The following is a 23,427-nucleotide window of genomic DNA, read 5'->3' as shown; positions in this document are numbered from 1 at the left end:
CAAGAAGTGTGTCCAACTGCAGCTCCTGTTAGACCGCTTGACGGCTCTGGAGCTGCGGATGGATTCACTTTGGAGCATCCGCGATGCTGAGGAAGTTGTGGATAGCACATTCAGTGAGTTGGTCACACCGCAGATTAAAATTACTGAGGCAGATAGGGAATGGGTGACCAACAGACAGAGGAAGAGTAGGAAGGCAGTGCAGGGATCCCCTGCGGTCATCTCCCTCCAAAGCAGATTTACCGTTTTGGAAACTGTTGGGGGAGATGGCTCACCAGGGGAAGGTGGCAGCAGCCAGGTTCATGGCAACGTGGCTGGCTCTGCTGCACAGAAGGGCGGGAAAAAGAGTGGCAGAGCTATAGTGATAGGGGATTCAATTGTAAGGGGAATAGACAGGCATTTCTGCGGACGCAAACGAGAATCCAGGTTGGTATGTTGCCTCCCTGGTGCAAGGGTCAAGGATGTCTCGGAGCGGCTGCAGGGCATTCTGGAGGGGGAGGGTGAACAGCCAGCTGTCGTGGTGCATATAAGCACCAACGATATAGGTAGAAAATGGGATGAGGTCCTACAAGCTGAATTTAGGGAGTTAGGAGTTAAACTAAAAAGTAGGACCTCAAAGGTAGTAATCTCAGGATTGCTACCAGTGCCACGTGATAGTCAGAGTAGGAATGACAGGATAGCTAGGATGAATACGTGGCTTGAGAGATGGTGCAAGAGGGAGGGTTTCAAATTCCTGGGACATTGGGACCAGTTCTGGGGGAGGTGGGACCTGTACAAATCGGACGGTCTGCATCTCGGTGGGACCGGAACCAATGTTCTCGGGGGTGTGTTTGCTAGTGCAGTTGGGGAGGGTTTAAACTAATTTGGCAGGGGGATGGGAACCGATGTAGGAAGTCAGTGGGGACGGAAACAAAAGGCAGGAAGGGAGAGTGTGTAAAGCATGACCAGAGAAAGCAGGGCAGAGAGCAAGGAAAGTCTACATTAAACTGCATTTATTTCAATGCAAGGGGCCTGACGGGCAAAGCGGATGAACTCAGGGCATGGATGGGCACATGGGACTGGGATATTATAGCTATGACTGAAACATGGCTAAGGGAGGGGCAGGACTGGCAGCTCAATGTTCTGGGGTACAGATGCTATAGAAAGGATAGAACAGGAGGTAAGAGAGGAGGGGGAGTGGCGTTTTTGTTTAGGGAGAACATCACGGCAGTTCTTAGAGGGGATGTATCCGAGGGTTCGCCCACTGAGTCTCTATGGGTGGAACTGAAAAATAAGGGAGAGATCACCTTGATAGGACTGTACTACAGGCCCCCAAATAGTCAGCGGGAAATTGAGTAGCAAATACCCCTGCAGAAAGCACAGCCAGTGTCCGAAACGGGAGGCCGCAGTGCTCCCCACACCAACTCCTACCTCCTCTCGCAGTTGCCTCAGCCAGCACGGTGGCTTCACAATTTTGTACAGCTCATTAGAAACACGCTGTCGGGAAATCAGCCCATCTGGGGCGCAGAATCGCTGAGGCCCCGGAGAATCGGTCGTCAGGGCTGATAATGAGATGTGTACTGTATTTCTGGATCCGATTTTGGCATCGGAGCCGATTCTCCAGCCGATCGCGTTTCGCGATTTCGGCATGATGTCACAGAGAATCCAGCCCAGGTACCGGTCTTACCCTAAATAATTGATCTGTCGCCCCTGAATCCACATAAACTTTAGCTTGTAGCCCTTATCACAGAAGACGTTCCCGTATTTTCTTTTCGGTTTGGGCAGTCCCCCTTCCCACACTTGAAAACTCTCAGCCCAATTCAACTTGATTTCTTTGAGCCGATCGCGGCTGAGAAGGCTTGGTCCTTCACCCATCACTGTTGTCACTGGGAGTTGGGTAGACTGTTGTCCATAGCTTACAAGTACCATTGTAATGCCTTTTATTTTTATTGCTTCTCCCATATAAGTCTCTAAGTGCTCTTGAAGTTCAATGGTTGGACTCCTTCACTTAGGTACTGAAATGAATTCTCATCCATCATAGTGACTAATGGCCCGGATCCACTTCCATCTTAATAATAATAATAATAATTGCTTATTGTCACAAGTAGGCTTCAATGGCAGCACGGTGGCGCAGTGGGTTAGCCCTGCAGCCTCACAGCGCCGAGGTCCCAGGTTCGATCCCGACTCTGGGTCACTGTCCGTGTGGAATTTGCACATTCTCCCCGTGTTTGCATGAGTTTCGCCCCGACAACCCAAAGATGTGCAGGCTAGGTGGATTGGCCATGCAAAATTGTCCCTTAATTGGAAAAAATTAATTGGGTACTCTAAATTGATTTTTAAAAAAGTAGGCTTCAATGAAGTTACTGTGAAAAGCCCCTAGTCACCACATTCCAGCCCCTGTTCAGGGAGTCCGGTATGGGAATTGAACCCGTGCTGCTGGCCTTGTTCTGCATTACAAGCCAGCTGTTTAGGCCTCCCATTTACCCAGAGCATTACAGCAATAGGACCCAACTTGCCTGCCTTTAGATTAAACAGAGAGTGAATAGCAGAATCACTGGTGCTAAGCTCTTTCACAATGTATTTTTGTAACATCATGATTGATCAATTAGTTGCTGACCTTGACTGCATTCCTCTTGTGACAATAAAAACATTGGGCGTCATTCTCCGACCCCCCGCCGGGTCGGAGAATGGCCGTTGGCCGCCGTGAATCCCGCCCCCGCCCCCGCCGAAGTCTCCGGTACCGGACATTGGGCGGGGGCGGGAATCGGGCCGCGCCGGTTGGCGGGACCCCCGCTCAATTCTCCGGCCCGGATGGGCTGAAGTCCCGCCCAGAAATTGCCTGTCCCACCGGCGTAAATTAAACCTGGTATTTATCGGCGGGACCAGGCGGCGTGGGCGGGCTCCGGGGTCCAGGGGGGGGGCGTGAGGTGATCTGACCCCGGGGGGGTGCCCCCACGGTGGCCTGGCCCGCGATCGGGGCCCACCGATCCGCGGGCAGGCCTGTGCCGTGGGGGCACTCTTTCCCTTCCGCCTCCGCCACGGCCTCCACCATGGCGGAGGAGGAAGTGACTCTCCCCACTGCGCATGCGTGGGAAACTGTTGGCGCCCGCTGATGCTCCCGCGCATGCGCCGGGAAACTGTCAGCGGCCGCTGACGCTCCCGCGCATGCGCCGCATTTCCGCGGCAGCTGGCGGGGCAACAAACGCCATTTCCGCCAGCTGGCGGGGCGGAAATCCCTCCGGCGTCGGCCTAGCCCCTCAATGTTGGGGTTTGGCCCCCAAAGATGCGGAGCATTCTGCACCTTTGGGCCGGCGCGATGCCCATCTGATTGGCGCCGTTTTTGGCGCCAGTCGGCGGACAACGCGCCATTCGGGGAGAATTTCGCCGATTGTCTCCTTAAACTCACATGATTCAGGAGTGTGGTTAACTCATTATTGTTAATATTCCATTTTAAGCATTACAGATTGATTGCCTATTCTGTAGTTTGTAGCTGAGATTGTTTCCTGCTTCACAGCGATTTCAGTGGTTTTGGTGCCATGGTGTCCTATAGGTTCCTTCCCTAACTGGTGAACAACACCATTTAATGCGCTCTGCAGGTCTTATGCACCTTTTTCAGCACTTTCCACGGCCATCACTATCTCCATTGCTCGTTTCAAATTTACCTTGGCCTCTGGAAGCAATCTGTGTTGAATGATGTTGTTCATGCCACAGATGAACCTGTCCCATAACATGTTGTTTAGGTTGGCTCCAAAATCACAATACTCCATGATTGCTTCAGTCTAACAATGTAAGTTGTGATCAAGTCACTTGCGGCTCCCGCCCTCAAATTCAATTTGAATCTCTGGAATATGATTGATGGTTGAGGGTGCAATTGAACATTTATTAAATCCATGAGCTCACTAAATTATCTGGAGTCGGTCTCACTTGGGGCTGTAAGACTGCAAATAAGGTTTTAGGCCTGAGTTCCACAAGGAGAATTACTTTGTGTTTCATCTCCTCTCCACTTTGTTTGCTTGGAAATCATATCCAAGGCACTCAACTTATTGTGTCCAGTCCTCCATGGAGGTGTCAAATAGGTTTATTCTGGTGAGTACTTTATTTTCTTAGACTTCGATTGAAACATATTACTCACAGGTGTTGGGTCAGAGGTAGTGTCAGGATAATTTATCCTCGTCACCAGATGTAAAGGTGCACTTTCACAGATGTCATTTGTGAACACAAAAGGTGTTTATAAATGAGAATTGGACAGCAGTCTCATGGCTATAGCAAGCTCCCAAAATGTTGCTTTGCCGAAGAACCTTTCTCACCATGGATTCCAAACACTAAGTCCCGATTGGTCACACAGGCCATGTGACCCTTACTCTGCTGTGTTGCCCTTGAAGGGACAATCACCATAGATAAGCTCCTAAATAATGGATTCTAGCATTTTCCCTCTGGCCGATGTTCGACTAATTGGCCTGTAATTTCCTCTTTCTGTCTCCCTTCTTTCTTGAATAATAGATTTACATTTGCAAACTTCCAAGCAGATGGGAGATTTTTATAATCTAGGGAATTTTGTAAAAATTACTATCTCTGCAACCACTTATTTTAAGACCCTAGGTTGAAGTCTATCAGAACCAGGGACTTGTCAGCTTTGCTTTTAACATTTTTCTCAGTACCCTTTTCCTGATACGAATTGATTTCAATTCCTCCCTTTTTCAACTTCTTGCTTTACAATTATTTCTGGGATGTTATTTGTGTCTTCTACAAAGAAGACAGACACAAAACATCTATCCAGTGCTTCTTCCATTTCCATATTTCTCATTACTAATCACCAGACTCGCCCACCCCCCAGAGGACAAACACCCACCTTAGCGACCATTTTTCTTTTCAAATATCTGTAGGAACTCTGTATGCTTATTTTAATATTTCTAGCTTGCTTACTCTCTTATTACTTTTCCAGTCATTCTTTGTTTTACTTATATCTGTCCAATCCTCTGACTTGCCACTAATCTTAGCAAAATTATATGCGTTTTCTTTCAATTCCCTGCTATCTTTAACTTCCTCACTTCCATGGATGACGCATCCTTCTCCTCAAATAATTCTTTTGAACTGGAATGCATCTTTGTTGAGTGTTATGATATATCTCCTTAAATATCTGCCACTGCATCTCAACTCATCTATCGCTCAGCCAAACGTTCCCAGTTCACGTTGCCCAGCTCTGTCTTCGTACCCTTTATTTAAATTTAAAACACCAGTCTTAGATCTACACCTTGCTTATTCAAAATGAGTGCAAAATTCAGTCATGTATGATGACTGAAAATTATGAGCCCATTAATTAATCCTGCCTCATTGCACATTAGCTGGGGGCCCTGCCAAGCAAACTCAGCTGATCGCCTCTGATTGGCCAAGAGCATTAAAGGAGGCAGAATTTCTGCCCCAGTTTCCTTGATCACAGGGAAGGCCGTTGTCCAGTTGATGTGCAGTAACCCCATCATCTACCTTCAATTCTATCCTATGGCTCTATGAAAGGTGCAATATAAATGCAAATCTTTCTTTCCTTTTATTCCACAGTGCATTGTAATGTTGACAACATTATCATGCTCATTGTTGTCTGTGTTTGATTAGATCCTCTTACTATCATTTTTCTTCATTCTTTTTGTTCACTTCTTTCCTAAATTGAACTCTCATTTTAAGCTTTCTCCTCTTCCACTCTCTTTACCTTCTCTCTTATATCTCCAAGCTAAATCTTCCTCATTCCATTCAGAAAGCTGTGTTCAAACATTCTGGATCTTGATGCAGTTAATTGGAAGAGAAGCTGTGCTTCCAGGATCCTAATAGTCTTAATCGTTCCCTTCACAGGAGACATTATGACATCAATTGGTAATACAGGGATTTTTCGCATCCTGTTAATATCCACCATCTGTTTGGGCTGTTTTTTAGCCATGTTGTTGCTGTATGTCCAACCAACAACCAACTGGATTTATACTCCATTGGAATCTGCCAAATCGATACTCGGTGTGAAAAAGCCCCTTGTGAAAGTTATTGAAAAGAATGAAACTATTGTACTCATTTGGCTTTGGCCTTTTGGTGCAAAATTTGAGCTCAATTCTTGTGGATCTGAGTTCAACTGCCGTTTAACTGCAGATAGAAACCTCTATAACAAATCTCATGCTGTCCTTTTCCATCACCGAGACATGAGTGGAGACTTGTCCAATCTGCCCAAACAGCCTCGGCCAACATTTCAGAAATGGGTTTGGATGAACCTGGAGTCACCTACCCACTCTCCAAAAAAGACTGGACTCGACCATTTCTTCAACCTGACCTTGACATATCGTCATGATTCAGATATCAAAGCGCCTTATGGGTCTCTGATAATAAACAGAGTGCCATTAGATTTTAAACTGCCTAAGAAAAGCAATCTGGTGTGTTGGGTTGTAAGCCATTGGAACACTAATCATGCCAGAGTGAAGTTCTACAATGAATTCCGCAAATACATTAATATCAACACTTACGGTCAAGCCTTCGGGAAACGTCTGGACAATCACAAATTGATGCCTACCATATCTAGTTCTAAATTCTACCTTGCCTTTGAGAATTCAGTACATGAAGATTACATAACTGAAAAGCTCTACAATGCTTTGCGTGCTGGCACCGTGCCTGTGGTCCTGGGGACATCTAGAAAAAACTATGAAAATTACATTCCAGCCGATTCTTTCATTCATGTGGATGATTTCCACTCAGCTAAAGAACTTGCGGGTTACCTGCACAAACTGGACGGGAATGAAGATTTGTACATGACCTACTTCAAATGGAGGAAACACTACTCAGTGAGGAATCCGTTTTCCTGGTGTGAACACGCATGCCACGTGTGTGAGAATGTAAAACGGTATCAAGAATATAGATCATGTTCCAATTTGGAGAAATGGTTTTGGGACTGAACTCAAAATCACATGTTATGGGCGAGGCGTTTTCAGAACCCCAAAATGTATCATGGAGTTCAACCAACCTCTCCCTTCAATGGATTTGTTGCTTTTCCTAGCACATGGCTTTTTCCCTAGGTGTGGTATTACAATTATGGACAGGTGGGTTTTCAAACATAAAACACTGTTTATTCCATGAACTCAACTTAACATCTCAACTAAACATTGGATCTCTCATTGAGCTCCACCCACTCTATGGCATCACTGTTTTCTTAAAGGTACATTGCTTAAACAACCAGTTCTTAAAGGTACTCTCGCATGACACATCCCCCCAAGAAAAAAAACCCCATCAACTTCAAGATGGTTTCATTTTTCACTTTTGCACCATCCACTAAGAAATGCACACATTAAATATACATTTTTATTTAAAGAAAACAACACACGCAAACAGGTATAATAATATAGTCCATTTTTCTTTGTTCTTCTTCCTCCAACTAAAATGGTTGATAGACTTTTTCAACAAAGTCTCTGCACGATCCATCCATTCCTCTACTCCTCGGCATTTCTCTTTAGAATCAGATACTTTCGTTCAATCTGACCACAGAGTCCCTTGCAATTCTCCAATACACGAGCATTGGTGATCACAGCTTTCAGGCAGTCAAATGCCTGTTGAAAGTCCGCTGTCCATTGAAATTTTTTAGGTTTCTTTAGCAACTCCATCAGTGGAGTAATCACGCCACAAAACTTTTGCACAAAGGTTCGATCAAATTCATTCATGGTAAGAGATCGCATTGCCTCCCTTTGTCTTGAGGGTATCGGAAACTCCTCAAGAAAAGTGATTCGGGCTTCTCCAAATTCACTTTCGGCTAGGTTCATCACCAAACCCGCCACCTGAAGTTGATCGAAGAACTCCATACGATGTTTTAAATGTTCTTTCCATGTCTGGAAAGTGGAAATAAAAGCAGATTGTCCCACTTTCTCCATGCAATCCTTCAATGGTGGGATAGAATAAGAGTCCATTCTTGTAACTGCATTCACCTTTTGATAGTCCAAACACAACCATTGGGTACTGTTTGGTTTAGGTACCATCACTATGGGTGAGCGCCATTGGCTGCAACCCACTTCAATTATGCCATTTTTAAGCATACTCTCAATCTCTTTGTTAACCTGTGCCAATTTTAAAGGATTAAGTCTATATGGATGTTGTTTGATAGGAACAGCATTTCCCACATTTACATCATGTATAGCCATTTTAGTACTTCCCAATTTATCTCTACAAACTTGCCCATGTGATATCAATAACTCTTTCAAGTCAGTTTGTTTTTCCTCTGGAAGGTAACTTAATTTATCCCAATTTTTAAGAACATTCTCATTTTCCAATTTAATTTGAGGTATGTCAAAATCACAGTCACCTGGATTTGGTTCGTCACTTTGAGTTAGAATCATTAAAACCTCCTTTTTCTCTCCTTCCCTTTCAAAGTACCTTTTAAGCATATTCACATGACACACTCGGTGAGCCTTCTATCTGGTGTTTTTTCCACATAATTCAGCTCACTTAATTTCCTTTCAATCTGAAACAGTTCACAAAACCTAGCTTTTAAAGTCTCCCCTACCACTGGTATCAACACTAAAACTTTATCCCCACTGGCAAAACTACGAACTTTGGATTTCTTGTCCGCTACCCGTTTCATCACATTTTGTGCAATTTTCAAATGTTGTCTAGCCAATTCACCTGCTCTATTTAATCGTTCCCTAAAATTTGACACGTAATCCAATAGTGGAATTTCCGATTTCTCACCCACCAATTTTTCCTTCATCAATTTAAGTGGTCCTCTTACCTCATGACCAAAAATTAGTTCAAAAGGACTAAATTTGGTAGACTCATTAGGTGCATCCCTAATTGCAAACAAAACAAATGGGATTACTTTATCCCAATCCTCTGGATAATCTTGACAATAGGCCCTCAATATTGTCTTTAATGTCTGATGCCACCTTTCTAACGCTCCCTGCGATTCTGGATGGTACGCAGTTGATTTAAATTGTTTTATTCCTAAGCTATCCATAACTTTGAATAACTTTGAAGTAAAATTAGTTCCTTGATCCGATTGAATGTCTGTGGGTAGTCCATATCTAGTAAAGAATTCAAGCAACTCCTCCACAATCCTTTTAGCTGTAATATTACGTACTGGAATGGCCTCTGGAAACCTAGTAGACACATCCATTATAGTCAAAAGATATTGATTCCCACTTTTTGTTTTAGGAAGCGGTCCTACACAATCGATTAGGACCCTTGTAAAAGGTTCCTTAAATGCTGGAATGGGTATTAAGAGCGCTGATTTTATCACTGCTTGAGGTTTCCCTATCACTTGACATGTGTGACATGATTGACAACATTGAACTACATCTTTCTGTAGTCCAGGCCAATAAAAATGTTTCTGGATTTTAGCTTGAGTTTTCCTTATTCCCAAATGACCTCCCACTGGTACCTCATGTGCAACTCGCAACACCTCCTTTCTATACCCTACCGGCAATACTACTTGATGAACTTCTGCCCAGTTTTCATCCGCCTGCATATGAACAGGTCTCCATTTTCTCATCAAGACATCATTTTTACGGTAATAACACTCTGGTATACACTCAGATTCCTCTTCCGTATATGCTTTCTAATATATCCGTTTTATTTCTACATCTTTCTGTTGTAACTCTGCCAATGTTCCTGAACTAAAAATATTCACCTCACCCTCCACCTGTTCTTGTTCTTTTTCAACCATCTGGTCAAAAATCGTTTCTGTTAATTGCACTTTAGCTTCATCTTCACTCTTTGATTTCTCCTCTTGTCTTAACCTGTGACTTTGCGACCTTGTTACTCGACAATCCAGAAAAATCCCAGGATATTCGTCCTTCAACCCTTCAGTTGACTGATTTTCCAATGGCTGATTAACCACAGTAGGCATCACTCCCACCTGCGATCCAGCTATATCATCACCCAAAATAAACTATCTTGTCCAGGAATACAGTTTATCTATTACTCCTACTACCACTTCACCACTCTTCACTGGACTTTCCAACATTATCTTATATAATGGAACACTACTCCTCTCACCCTGAATTCCACATGTCACCACCTTTTCTGGCACCATTCTTCGCAAACTACATAATTCCTCATCATTACCATTAAAGATTGACTAGCCCATGTATCTCTTAAAATTGTGACTTCTTTACCTGCTTCAGGCACTCGCTCATATGCACTTAAGATGGATTTCTTCACCTCCTCATACTTTCCAGATACTTCCTCCCATAGTGATGCAAACACTTCACTAGCTCTACCTACCAGCTTTGTTTGAATCAGTAACACCCACATGTCCAGTGGCCATTTCATTTGCTTAGCTACCTTCTCAAATGAAATGAAAAAGGCTTCCACTTCCTTCTCGTCAAACCTTGGCAATGCTTGGACATATTTAAATAGATTCCCACCAAGCCTTCGACTATGACACTCTTTTTCACTATCCTCATCACTATCATCCAACTGTACGTTTCCCTTTACGTCTGCCAATTTTAACTGATTGTTATGTTTCATGGCCATTTTCTGAAGTTCAAACTCCCTCTCTTTATCTTTTTCCCTGATCTGTATCTCCCTTTCTTTTTCTTTTAGTTTTGCTAGGGCTATTCTTTCTTTTATCCTTTCTTCTCTCTCCTTTGCTTTGTCCTCTCTTCTCTTTCTTTTTCCTCTCTCTCAATCTCGTATGCCAGCCACTTTAATTCTTTCTCATGTTCCATTTGATTAATTTGCAACTGAATTTTTGCCATTTTCAATTAGTCAAACTCTATCTCAGGCAACTTTAAATGCTTAACCACCGCCATAATTACCTTATCTTTTGCAGTTAACATTACCTGACAAAATGCGAATATTCTTGCCAAATCTAACAGTCTGTTTTTCATTTCTGTCCGTAAGGTAACGTGTAACATTCACCACCCCCAAAAATGTCTGAGCCTCTGAAAGAGCCATTGTTCACAACACTCTCCCCATTTAAACTAAAATACCACACCGGAAAAGCAACAATCCTTCACTGTCTTTAAGTTCACAAAAGCCAATCCAATAGATAGACTTTTATTCCCCTCGAGCCCCCAATTGTTATGGGCGAGGCTTTTTCAGAACCACAAATGTATCATGGAGTTCAACCAACCTCTCCCTTTAATGGATTTGTTGCTTTTCCTAGCACACGGCTTGTTCCCTAGGTGTGGTATTACAATTATGGACAGGTGGGTTTTCAAACACAAAACACTGTTTATTCCATGAACTCAACTTAATATCTTAAATAAACATTGGATCTCTTAACTCCCCTTACTTCAAAGATAACTCAGAAAATATTGCAACAGTAAATAATTCCTTAAAATGTTCCTTCAAACTTCCAAGAGACTTAACACCTTTAAACAAAATCACATCAGGTTAAAGGCTTTACTTTAAATCACCCAAATGATCCAGGCATAGTCTTTCATGGCAGAAATCCAGCTCACTGCAAAACACAGACACACACCCAGCTCTTTTCCAAACCAGAACTTCTCAAGCTGCTGTCTCAAACTGGCTTTCTCCTTTTAATCAGCTCACAGCAAAACCAGCCAGGCACTTTTCAAAACTGAAACCAAACTGCAAAATCAAACTGCAAAATGGCTGACCTGAGCTCTACCCACTCTATGACATCACTGTTTTCTTAAAGGTACATTGCTTAAACATCCAGTTCTTAAAGGCACTCTCGGATGACTCACATCACTGGTAAATATCACGGATCATGAGCAATTTCTATCAAATTCAATTGACTTCTTTCTCCAAAAGAAAATATTTTTGATTAATTCATTTGTTTAAGCAATAGTAACTCGACAACCTTACATCTTCCCTGGTGATGTGAGAATTCATGATGCTTCTGAAACTGCAGTAGTTGGATTCCGAGCATCAATTTCTCGTCTTAAATTGACCTGTGCTGGAAAATAATGGCTTTCCAAGGTGAATGATTTTATTTAGGAAAAAAATCACACTGTCTTTCCCCTGCTATTGCCACTTTTAAAAACATTTTAGAAAAAGATAAACTGTATTAGAAATTATCGAGAAAGTGTCCTGAAACAGATTTTATAGCTGATCAGATATATTAAAGTTATAGTGCCCTATTCGAGACAATCTTTCACTTGGAATTATCTATGAAGGTGGTCTGAAACACATATTGCCATTCTGTGTGGCGTCTCTATGAACCCATGCAATATCACCTCAAGAAACCCCAAAGGGTTTACCTTAGACCCCCTCCTTCTCCTCAACTACATCTTCTCCTTTTGGAATATGAATGGAGATGCAGCTGAATTTCCTCCCTGATATGTGAGCAGAAATGCTGGTAGGCATTTGCATAATTTTGTGCCACCAGCCAGTGCCCTGGTTTGTGGACATCATGCCCAATTTCAGGGTCTCCCCTCCACAATGACATTCCAACAGCTGTGACTGTTTATTTCAGATTTTGTAAAGTTGCTGCGAGGGAGCCTCAAAATGGAGGCGCACTCTCCCTCTCTCTTTCCTTCGTCGGTGTGATGACTGGACGATTGTAAGAAATTGGGTTATGAATATAGTGGACAATTTAAGGGTTAAACACTGGCAGAGGAGGTCAGTGATGGGAGGAGCTAAGAGAGCTCAGGGACATTTTTTAACAGCTGTGGGGGGAGAGGCACTGAGCGATATTGTGAGAAGCTGTGAAGAGAGACAGTGGCTGGAGAAAGGCTTTTGGAAGTGAGGTCTGGGGCTGGATTCTCTGATTTTCAAGCTATGTCTTGATGCTGGCGTGAGAACGGTGGCGTTTTACGACCAAAAATTTGACGTAAACAGCCACCGATTCTCCATCTGGCTGGGGGCTAGCAGGAAGGCAGCGCAGACCACCCGGACCTAACTGCCGATACGGCACGGATAATTGCCGGATCCATGGCCACGCATGCGCACGGTGGCGGTCTACAGTGGCCGCGCCGAGAAACATAGCGCCGGCCGCGCGTGGTCCCGGCCTGTAAAATAGTGCCTTCCCATTTGGCCGGCTCGCGAGCCCCGGACCACCCCCCAACAGTGCCCCCAGCCCCTGCCAAAGTCCTCCCTGCCCGCGGATTGGCCCTTCCCCGACTGTGACGGGCTGGACTGAGTCCACAGCCGCCAGGCCGAGTTCCCGACAAATGATAGCACACGTGACCGACGCCATCGGGAACTCGGCCGGTTGGGGGGGGCGGAGCTTTATGGGGAGGGCCTCAGGCAACATCCTGAAACTGTCGATACGGCACGCGGCTGATGTGTTAGGCAGGTCAGTTCGGTGTGGACTACAGTTGATGCAGCGATGCAAGTAACAGACCTCTACACTGTAGAAGATCCAACACGGTTTTATTGACCGATAGAACTAACATACATATTTAACTGTGGGTCAACACTATACTGAACTGACTGGAGACCTTGTACTAGCCTGACCAGACTCACTAGCTACCACATGGTGTTTGCACTGTGCTAGCTCGTGGACTCGGACTGTCTCAGTGGCTGGGTCCAGAGAGAGCGGGAAACCTAGTGCCCTCTGGCTTTATAGTGGTGGTGTCCTGTCTGGTGATTGGCTGCACTGTGCTGTGTGCTTACTGGTCATCCTGTGTGTCAATCACTGCCTGTCCGCACTTCATTATATACATGCGTGGATATTATGACAGCGGCGTACTCCTAGAGTATGCCGCTTAGCGGCGCCACTCCCGATTTCATCGGTAACATTGATTCTCCAGCCGATCGTCCCTGATCTCTGATCTGGCAACTCTTGCTTTTTTTGGGACCACAGGTTGAGGCAGAAACGCAATGAGTTTGAGAAAAGAGAAATTGAGTTCCCATATGCTTGACTCCGAGTCCATACTCCTTTTCCAAGTAAGATACTACTTTAAAAACAGAGCAGCCTTCTCCGGAGACAAGGGAAAGACTGAAACAAATCAAGTGAAGCAGCCATTTGAAGACCTTCAGATAGAGTAAGAAGAGATTCTCAGAATGTGCACAGTGAGACATGTATCACTTTAAGGCCTGCATGTTTAAGCTATATTTAGAGCTGCATGTGTATGATCTTGTTTTTTGATGGGAAATTGAATCGTAATTTTAAGGTGTACGGGTGTGGCTGTTCTTTTCGGGTTTGAAGTTAAACAGGTTTAATATTGTTATTCACAATAATTTTTTTTTGAAAGATGACTCACCTGATTTCTTCATGGAATCATGCCTGGAGTGAATCGATCTTTTCACAGTCTTTTTTCTTTAAATATTTTATTGGAAGCATTTTCAAATATATACATAAGAAAGAAGAAAAACCAAAACCAACCGCGGCAACAGCAAACAGCCACAACATCCTTACACCCCTCTCAAAAATCTCCCCTACCCTCCCGGCTGCCACTCCGGTGCCTCCCCCCCATTTTTTAACTGTTTAACAGCTTCCTTACCTTGCAGGTCAGCTGTTAGTTTCAGGAGTTCAGTTCCGGGAGCAGGCCTATTGGCTGAGTGTAAATCAGGAAGGATACAAAAGGTGTGGCTGACGAGCCTTTAGAAACGGAGTGCTGGAAGCAAACAGAGTGTATCTGAGTTTGGGTAAGGCTGAGTTCGGGTAAGAGGTGAGTGAGGGCTGTGTTTTTTGGAGTTTGGTGTTTGGAGTTGAGTTTCCAAAAAAAAAAAAAAAATCCAATTAATTAAGTAAATTAATTAACTAATGAAGGGAATTTGGTGCTCATCTTAAGGAGGTGCAGAGAAGCAGACCTGTGAGGGAGTCTCGGGAGCAATTACATCACAGCCAGCAGGTAAGCGATTGGCTTGTGACTAGTAAGTGATTTTTCTCTCTTTGACTTTCTCTTAGCTGTGTAGTGTAGTTCAAATTTAACTTCAGGTTTAAGTCATGGCAGGAGAGCTCAGACCCGTGTCATGCTCCTCTTGTGAGATGTGGCAAGTCAGGGAACCTTCTGGTGTCCCTGACTCCTTCATCTGCAAGAAGTGTGTCCAACTGCAGCTCCTGTTAGACCGCTTGACGGCTCTGGAGCTGCGGATGGATTCACTTTGGAGCATCCGCGATGCTGAGGAAGTTGTGGATAGCACATTCAGTGAGTTGGTCACACCGCAGATTAAAATTACTGAGGCAGATAGGCAATGGGTGACCAACAGACAGAGGAAGAGTAGGAAGGCAGTGCTGGGATCCCCTGCGGTCATCTCCCTCCAAAGCAGATTTACCGTTTTGGAAACTGTTGGGGGAGATGGCTCACCAGGGGAAGGTGGCAGCAGCCAGGTTCATGGCAACGTGGCTGGCTCTGCTGCACAGAAGGGCGGGAAAAAGAGTGGCAGAGCTATAGTGATAGGGGATTCAATTGTAAGGGGAATAGACAGGCATTTCTGCGGACGCAAACGAGAATCCAGGTTGGTATGTTGCCTCCCTGGTGCAAGGGTCAAGGATGTCTCGGAGCGGCTGCAGGGCATTCTGGAGGGGGAGGGTGAACAGCCAGCTGTCGTGGTGCATATAGGCAGCAACGATATAGGTAGAAAACGGGATGAGGTCCTACAAGCTGAATTTAGGGAGTTAGGAGTTAAACTAAAAAGTAGGACCTCAAAGGTAGTAATCTCAGGACTGCTACCAGTGCCACGTGATAGTCAGAGTAGGAATGACAGGATAGCTAGGATGAATACGTGGCTTGAGAGATGGTGCAAGAGGGAGGGTTTCAAATTCCTGGGACATTGGGACCAGTTCTGGGGAGGTGGGACCTGTACAAATCGGACGGTCTGCATCTGGGTGGGACCGGAACCAATGTTCTCGGGGGTGTATTTGCTAGTGCAGTTGGGGAGGGTTTAAACTAATGTGGCAGGGGGATGGGAACCGATGTAGGAAGTCAGTGGGGACGGAAACAAAAGGCAGGAAGGGAGAGTGTGTAAAGCATGACCAGAGAAAGCAGGGCAGAGAGCAAGGAAAGTCTACATTAAACTGCATTTATTTCAATGCAAGGGGCTGACGGGCAAAGCGGATGAACTCAGGGCATGGATGGGCACATGGGACTGGGATATTATAGCTATGACTGAAACATGGCTAAGGGAGGGGCAGGACTGGCAGCTCAATGTTCCGGGGTACAGATGCTATAGAAAGGATAGAACAGGAGGTAAGAGAGGACGGGGAGTGGCGTTTTTGATTCGGGAGAACATCACGGCAGTACTTAGAGGGGATATATCCGAGGGTTCGCCCACTGAGTCTATATGGGTGGAACTGAAAAATAAGAAGGGAGAGATCACCTTGATAGGACTGTACTACAGGCCCCCAAATAGTCAGCGGGAAATTGAGGAGCAAATATGTAAGGAGATTACAGATAGCTGCAAGAAAAATAGGGTGGTAATAGTAGGGGACTTTAACTTTCCCAACATTGACTGGGACAGCCATAGCATTAGGGGCTTGGATGGAGGGAAATTTGTTGAGTGTATTCAGGAGAAATTTCTCATTCAGTCTGTGGATGGACCGACCAGAGAGGTGGCAAAACTTGACCTCGTCTTGGGAAATAAGGAAGGGCAAGTGACAGAAGTGTTAGTGAGGGATCACTTTGGGACAAGTGACCATAACTCCATTAGTTTTAAGATAGCTATGGAGAATGATAGGTCTTGCCCAAGAGTTAAAATTCTTAATTGGGGCAAGGCCAATTTTGATGGTATCCGACAGGAACTTTCAGAGGTAGATTGGGGGAGACTGTTGGCAGGCAAAGGGATGGCTGGTAAATGGGAGGCTTTTAAAAATGTGTTAACCAGGGTTCAGGGTAAGCACATTCCCTTTAGAGTGAAGGGCAAGGCTGGTAGAAGTAGGGAACTCTGGATGACTCGAGATATTGAGATTCTGGTCAAAAAGAAGAAGGAGGCATATGACGTACATAAAGAACTGGGATCAAGTGGATCCCTTGAAGAGTATAGAGATTGTCGAAATAGAGTTAAGAGGGAAATCAGGAGGGCAAAAAGGCGACATGAAATTGCTTTGGCAAATAATGCAAAGGAGCTTCTACAGATACATAAAGGGAAAAAGAGTAACTAGGGACAGAGTAGGGCCTCTTAAGGATCAACAAGGACATCTATGTGCAGAGCCACAAGAGTTGGGTGAGATCCTGAATGAATATTTCTCATCGGTATTCACAGTGGAGAAAGGCATGGATGTTAGGAAACTAAGGGAAATAAATAGTGATGTCTTGAGAAGTGTGCATATTACAGAGGAGGAGGTGCTGGAAGTCTTAAAGCGCATCAAGGTAGATAAATCCCCGGGACCTGATGAAATGTATCCCAGGATGTTGTGGGAGGCTAGGGAGGAAATTGCGGGTCCCCTAACAGAGATATTTGAATCATCGGCAGCCACAGGTGAGGTGCCTGAAGATTGGAGAGAGGCGAATGTTGTGCCCTTGTTTAAGAAGGGCAACAGGGAAAAGCCTGGGAACTACAAACCGGTGAGCCTAACGTCTGTAGTAGGTAAATTGCTAGAAGGTATTCTGAGAGACAGGATCTACAAGCATTTAGAGAGGCAAGGACTGATTCGGGGCAGTCAGCATGGCTTTGTGCGTGGAAAATCATGTCTCACAAATTTGATTGAGTTTTTTGAGGGGGTGACCAAGAAGGTAGATGAGGGCAGTGCAGTAGACGTTGTCTACATGGACTTTAGCAAAGCCTTTGACAAGGTACCGCATGGTAGGTTGTTGCAGAAGGTTAAAGCTCACGGGATCCAGGGTGAAAATTGGCTGGACGACAGAAGACAGAGGGTGGTTGTAGAGGGTTGTGTTTCAAACTGGAGGCCTGTGACCAGTGGTGTGCCTCAGGGATCGGTGCTGGGTTCTCTGTTATTTGTGATTTATATTAATGATTTGGATGAGAATTTAGGCGGCATGGTTAGTAAGTTTGCAGATGACACCAAGATTGGTGGCACAGTGGATAGTGAAGAAGGTTATCTAGGATTGCAACGGGATCTTGATCAATTAGGCCAGTGGGCCGACGAGTGGCAGATGGAGTTTAATTTAGATAAATGTGAGGTGATGCATTTTGGCAGATCGAATCAGGCCAGGACCTACTCAGTTAATGGTATGGCGTTGGGGAGAGTTATAGAACAAAGAGATCTAGGAGTACAGGTTCATAGCTCCTTGAAGGTGGAGTCACAGGTGGACAGGGTGGTGAAGAAGGCATTCGGCATGCTTGGTTTCATTGGTCAGAACATTGAATACAGGAGTTGGTACGTCTTGTTGAAGTTGTACAAGACATTGGTACGGCCACACTTGGAATACTGTGTGCAGTTCTGGTCACCCTATTATAGAAAGGATATTATTAAACTAGAAAGAGTGCAGAAAAGATTTACTAGGATGTTACCGGGACTTGATGGTTCGAGTTATAAGGAGAGGCTGGATAGACTGGGACTTTTTTCCCTGGAGTGTAGGAGGCTTAGGGGTGATCTTATAGAGGTCTATAAAATAATGAGGGGCATAGATAAGGTAGATAGTCAACATCTTTTCCCAAAGGTAGGGGAGCCTAAAACTAGGGGGCATAGGTTTAAGGTGAGAGGGGAGAGATTCAGAAGGGCCCAGAGGGGCAATTTCTTCACTCAGAGGGTAGTGAGTGTCTGGAATGGGCTGCCAGTGGTAGTAGTAGAGGCGGGTACAATTGTGTCTTTTAAAAAGCATTTAAATAGTTACATGGGTAAGATGGGTATAGAGGGTTATGGGCCAAGTGCGGGCAACTGGGACTAGCGAAGGGCCTGTTTACATGCTGTAAAATTCTATGATTCTATGAACCCAGGCCCCTGGCCCCAACAAACTGAAACCACCATCCCCACTGACGACTCAATACTCTTTAAAGGAGTCGATGAACGGGCGGCATGTGGCACGATGGTTAGCACTGGGATTGCGGCGCTGAGGACTCGGGTTCGAATCCCAGCCCTGGGTCACTGTCCGTGTGGAGTTTGCACCTTCTCCCCATGTCTGCGTGGGTTTCACCCCAACAACCCAAAGATGTGCAGGTTAGGTGGATTGACCATGCTAAATTTCCCCTTAATTGGAAAAACAAATTGGGGTCTCTAAATTTTTTTTAAAAAGAAGTCGATGAATAGCTTCTACCTCGAGGTGAATCCCTCCTCTGCACCTCTGATGGCGAACTTGATTTTCTCTAAGTCTAAGAACTTTGCCAAATTGCTAACCCACACCCCTGCACTCGGCAGCTCCAGGTCCCACCAGCTCAACAAAATCCGTCTCCGGGCTATCAGGGAGGCAAAGGCCAACACATTGACCCCTCTCCCCACCTGCACTTCTGGATCCTCTGACACTCCAAATATTGCCACCTCTGAACTCAGAGCTACTGTTACCCTCAATATCTTCGACATCTGCGAATCCTTTCCAAACCCAGCCCTCCTCTCCCCCCCCCCCCCCCCCCCCCAACCTAAAATGTGTCCAAAACATGTGAACATGGTTCACCGGCCTCCCTGCACACCGCCCACACCTACCCTTTACCCCTGGAAAGAACCGACTCATCCTGGACACAGTCATGTGCGCCCTCTTTGCCACTTTGAACTGGGCGAGACTTAGTCTTGCGCACAATGAGGATGCATTAACGCTCCACAAACCATTACTCCATACTCCAGCCCCCAAAGCGCCACTCAGCTCTTCCTCCCACTTACACCTAGCCTCCTCCACCGGGGCACTCTCTCTCTTCAACAGCTTCCCATATATATCCAAGACCTTGACCTCTCCTATTTCCTCCTTGGACAGGGGTTTGTCCTCCAGCGCCAGGGGTGGTAGTGCTGGAAACGAGGCCACCTTCTTCCTCATAAAGTCCCAACTTGCAGATACCTGGACCCAATCCCTTTTGGCAACTGATGTGTCTGCTCCAACCCCTCCAAATCTGCAAACTTCCCTCCAACAAAAATCTACCCCTGTTGCTATATTTACTCGCTATAAATATGGCATTCAATGAGGTTGCCCTTCTTTTGTCTAGATATTGATATTATATTGCTTTCAAAGTCGCCAGGTATCAAATGATACCACCACAAGGTTCAACCGGATATCAATCAAAGACTCAACAACCAGTTAGTTAGTTCAAGTTCAATAATACTTTATTTACACACAAGATTAACTTATACATGCAACATAAACACTATGAGCTAAATTACACCTAACACTATGACAACCTGTACTTAACTTCAGGCACCCGGCTTAGGTCAGAGGAACAGTGGCCTTTGTTCGAATCTGGCTCTGCTGGGTCTGGCGAAGTAACTGCGGTTCAGCTGGGCTCATCCGTCTGGCAGCGAGCGTTGAACTTGGACTTGCTTGTGGTCGTGGTGCTGCAGTTGGAGATGGACGTTGCTGGAGCGCCAGGTCCAAAAGAGATCGAACACATGGCAGTGTCTCTCTTTATCCTGGGGGGGGGGGGGTTTCACGCTCTTTTGGGTGGTCCTTAGGATTGGACCCAATAATTCAGCAGACTTTGATCACTGCCTTCGATCTGAGCCAATAAAGGGGCGGGTGCCTTGATGGCTGGGCGTGTCCTAATCGGTCATTGACCTTGCTGTTTATGCTTCCAGAGTAAAGGGAGTGGTGCCGATGTCTCTGGAATTGTATCGGATGTTCCACCCCTCCCCGACCAATCCCCCTCCACTTACTAGAGGACCTCAATGCTAGAAAGCATCGCTATTGCCAAAACAAACAGGAGTGGGGAAAGTGAGCAACCCTGCCTAGTGCCCCTATTCAAAGGAAAATAATCAGAGTTCAAAGCTCCCATATAAACATTGGCAGTAGAGGCATTATACAACAGATAAAATCAAGAAATACATTTATGGTAAAATCCAAACCCCCCCCCAAGAATCTCAAATAAATATTCTCATTCCATTTTTTCAAATAACTTTTCAGCATCAAGAGATACCATCACCTCAGGTTCAGGTACTGAGGAGGGGGAAACGACAACATTTAACAGACAATATATATTGGTCAACAATTGTTGGCCCTTCATAAAGCCTGTTTGATTCTCCAAGATTATATTTTGAAGGCAAGGCTCCAGCCGGGTTGCCTGCACCTGAGCGAGTAGCTTGACGTCCACATTCAGAAGCAAAATAGAACGGTAAGAACTGCACTCTGTCGGGACTTTATCCTGCTTAAGAAGTAGGGAAATAGAGGCGTGAGTGAGGGTCAGGGACAACGTCCCCCGACATCAGGAATCATTGAACATGTCCAAAATTAAAGGCACCAGCTTCTCCGAGAAAGTTTTGTAGTTTTCAGTCAGAAAGCTATCCAGTCCAGGGGTTTGCCAGATTGCATCAACCCAATGCATTTTAAAATTTTGTCAGGGTGTAAAGGGAATTTCAATTCACTGCTCCTATCCACCTCCATAGTTGGGATAAGTAGCCCATCCAGAAAGTCAAACATGACTGACCCAACCACAGGAGACTCCGATTTATAAACATTGCGGTAAGAAGATATAAAAGATTACGGGGTCGAGTGATATTGTTACTGGACGAGCAATCCAGTGACAGAAGACAAAGTTCTGGGGACGCGGGTTCAAATCGCGTCACAGCAGATGATGAAATTTGAATTCAATAAAAATCTGGAATTAAATGTCTGACAATGACCATGAAACCATTGTTGATCGTTTTAAAAACCCACCTGGTTCACTAATGTCCTTTAAGGTCCACATTTAGTCTGGTCCACACGTGACTCCAGACCCACAGCAATGTGGTTGACTCTTAACTGCCCCTTCAAGGGCAATTAGGGATGGGCAATTTCGATCTGGGTCAGCTGCCAGTGCCCACACACCATGAACGAATAAAATAAAACTGCATCAACCTGAGGAGGAGGTTGCCACCCGTATTGAATATCTGTGTGATCTCCTGGGAGGTCCCTTGCCATTTGGGCTGATGAGCTAAAAGGTGACAGGCCTTCTCCGTACTCATAAAAAGTGCCCCAGGAGCATTGTAAATGACGTACCACCATGCCAGTCGACAATAGTTCGAACTGGGTCTGTAGCTTTTTTTCCCTATTTGCCAGTAGTTCCGAAGTAGGATCAAGGAGTACTGGTGATCCACCTCTAGAATGGAATCCACCAGTCTTTGCTGCTCCAACCTCAACAAATGTAGGAGATAATTTCCCCCCTGAGGGCTGCCTTAAGAGGTCCCCCACAATGTGGAGGGTGAGATTGAATCAGATTTGTTAGATTTTATATAGTCCTCAATGGCAGAGGACATACACTCACAAAATTCTTTATTCACTAACAATGCTGGATCTAATCTCCAGGGTGCGGCCAGACTCGAGCGACAAATCAATGAAGTGCGGGACATGATCAAAAGTAACAATTGCTGAGTACTCAAATGCCACCACCAAAGGGTGGAGAACCCTATCCAAAAAATCAATTCGTGAATATGCTTGGTGGACACGAGAAACAAAATCTTTATTGCTTGCTTTATTTCAAGAAATGCCAAGGATCTACCTTCCCCCCTCTCCCCCCTCCCCATCTGCATCAGGAAAGAGGACAAAGCCCTGACCATATCCGATGGAGCAAGAGATTTAGGCTTGAAACAATCCAATCCAGGGTCATACAATCATAGAATTTACAGTGCAGAAGGAGGCCATTTGGCCCATCGAGTCTGCATTGGTCCTTGGAAAGAGCACCCCACTCAAGCCCACACCTCCACCCTATCCCAGTATCCCCACCTAACCGTTTTTGTGGACACTAAGGGCAATTGATCATACCAATCTACCTAACCTGCACATCTTTGGACTGTGGGAGGAAACAGGAGGACCCAGAGGAAAGCCATGCAGACACGTGGAGAACCTGCAGACTCCACACAGACTGTGACCCAAGCCAGGAATTGAACCTGGGACCCTGGAGCTGTGAAGCAACAGTGCTAACCACTGTGCTATCAGGCTGTCCAAGACACAATTCTGGTTCCCTCCTAAAATAAGCTGACATGAGTCTAGATTGGGAAGGGAGATCTGCAGGGTATTAATAAAATTCTTTTCATACTCAGTTGGAGGGCGTAAATGTCAATCATGAAAACTGGGGTGCTCACTAGGGAGCACAGCCAACATATCGACCGTTGGGATCAGCTATAATCTTAAAAGTGGAATGCTGAACTCTTTTATTAATTAGAGTCACCATACCCCTGGCCCTACCTTCAAAACCAGAATGAAAAAACTGCCTTACCCACGCCTTGCACAGCCTAGTTTGATCTCGGACCCACAAATGAGTCTCTTGCAAAAACATTACATCGGAGTTTAAACTCTTGAGCTGAGTGTGATGTTCCTTGTATAGTTCTCCAAGATGGTTAAAAGTCGTAGTGTTGACAAAGAACATCAAGCTATGTATTTGAAACAAAGCTAGTTTATTTTACACTGCTCCCAATGGTTTGCACACTTCACTAAGTAATAATATAACAATAATAATAATAATAATCACTTATTGTCACAAATAGGCTTCAATGAAGTTACTGTGAAAAGCCCCTAGTCGCCACATTCTGGCGCTAAGCCGCACTGTCATGTGAGAGTAGCTTTAAGGAATGGG

At 45.1% G+C, this 23,427-nt stretch overlaps 2 protein-coding genes across 7 annotated transcripts in view; both read left to right on the top strand.

Annotated features, from left to right (window-relative positions):
* The window catches only part of LOC140410838 (4-galactosyl-N-acetylglucosaminide 3-alpha-L-fucosyltransferase 9-like), a 48,195-nt gene that overhangs the window by 15,311 nt on the left and 9,457 nt on the right, over positions 1 to 23,427 (top strand). The window contains exons 1-2 of one of the 6 annotated variants that reach the window (XM_072499535.1): positions 14,426 to 14,513; positions 20,784 to 20,991. The exons of 1 other annotated variant lie outside the window; for it this stretch is intronic. The gene's annotated coding sequence lies outside the window, so the exon portion shown is untranslated. Of the gene's footprint in view, positions 1 to 10,642; positions 13,887 to 14,377; positions 14,514 to 14,573; positions 14,697 to 20,783; positions 20,992 to 23,427 lie in introns of those variants that run through there. 4 more of the 6 variants (XM_072499537.1, XM_072499538.1, XM_072499533.1 and 1 more) reach the window with 4 other exon arrangements.
* LOC140410840 (4-galactosyl-N-acetylglucosaminide 3-alpha-L-fucosyltransferase 9-like) lies at positions 5,798 to 7,170 on the top strand. Its single transcript, XM_072499540.1, has one exon. It carries the CDS (start codon positions 5,826 to 5,828, stop codon positions 6,894 to 6,896), a length of 1,071 nt encoding a protein of 356 aa, XP_072355641.1. The 5' UTR covers positions 5,798 to 5,825; the 3' UTR covers positions 6,897 to 7,170.

The sequence above is a fragment of the Scyliorhinus torazame genome, chromosome 4, assembly GCF_047496885.1.
Source record: "Scyliorhinus torazame isolate Kashiwa2021f chromosome 4, sScyTor2.1, whole genome shotgun sequence".
NCBI classification, from domain to species: domain Eukaryota; kingdom Metazoa; phylum Chordata; class Chondrichthyes; order Carcharhiniformes; family Scyliorhinidae; genus Scyliorhinus; species Scyliorhinus torazame.
Note: the sequence above shows the minus strand (reverse complement) of the source record. Positions and strands in the feature narration are given on the sequence as shown.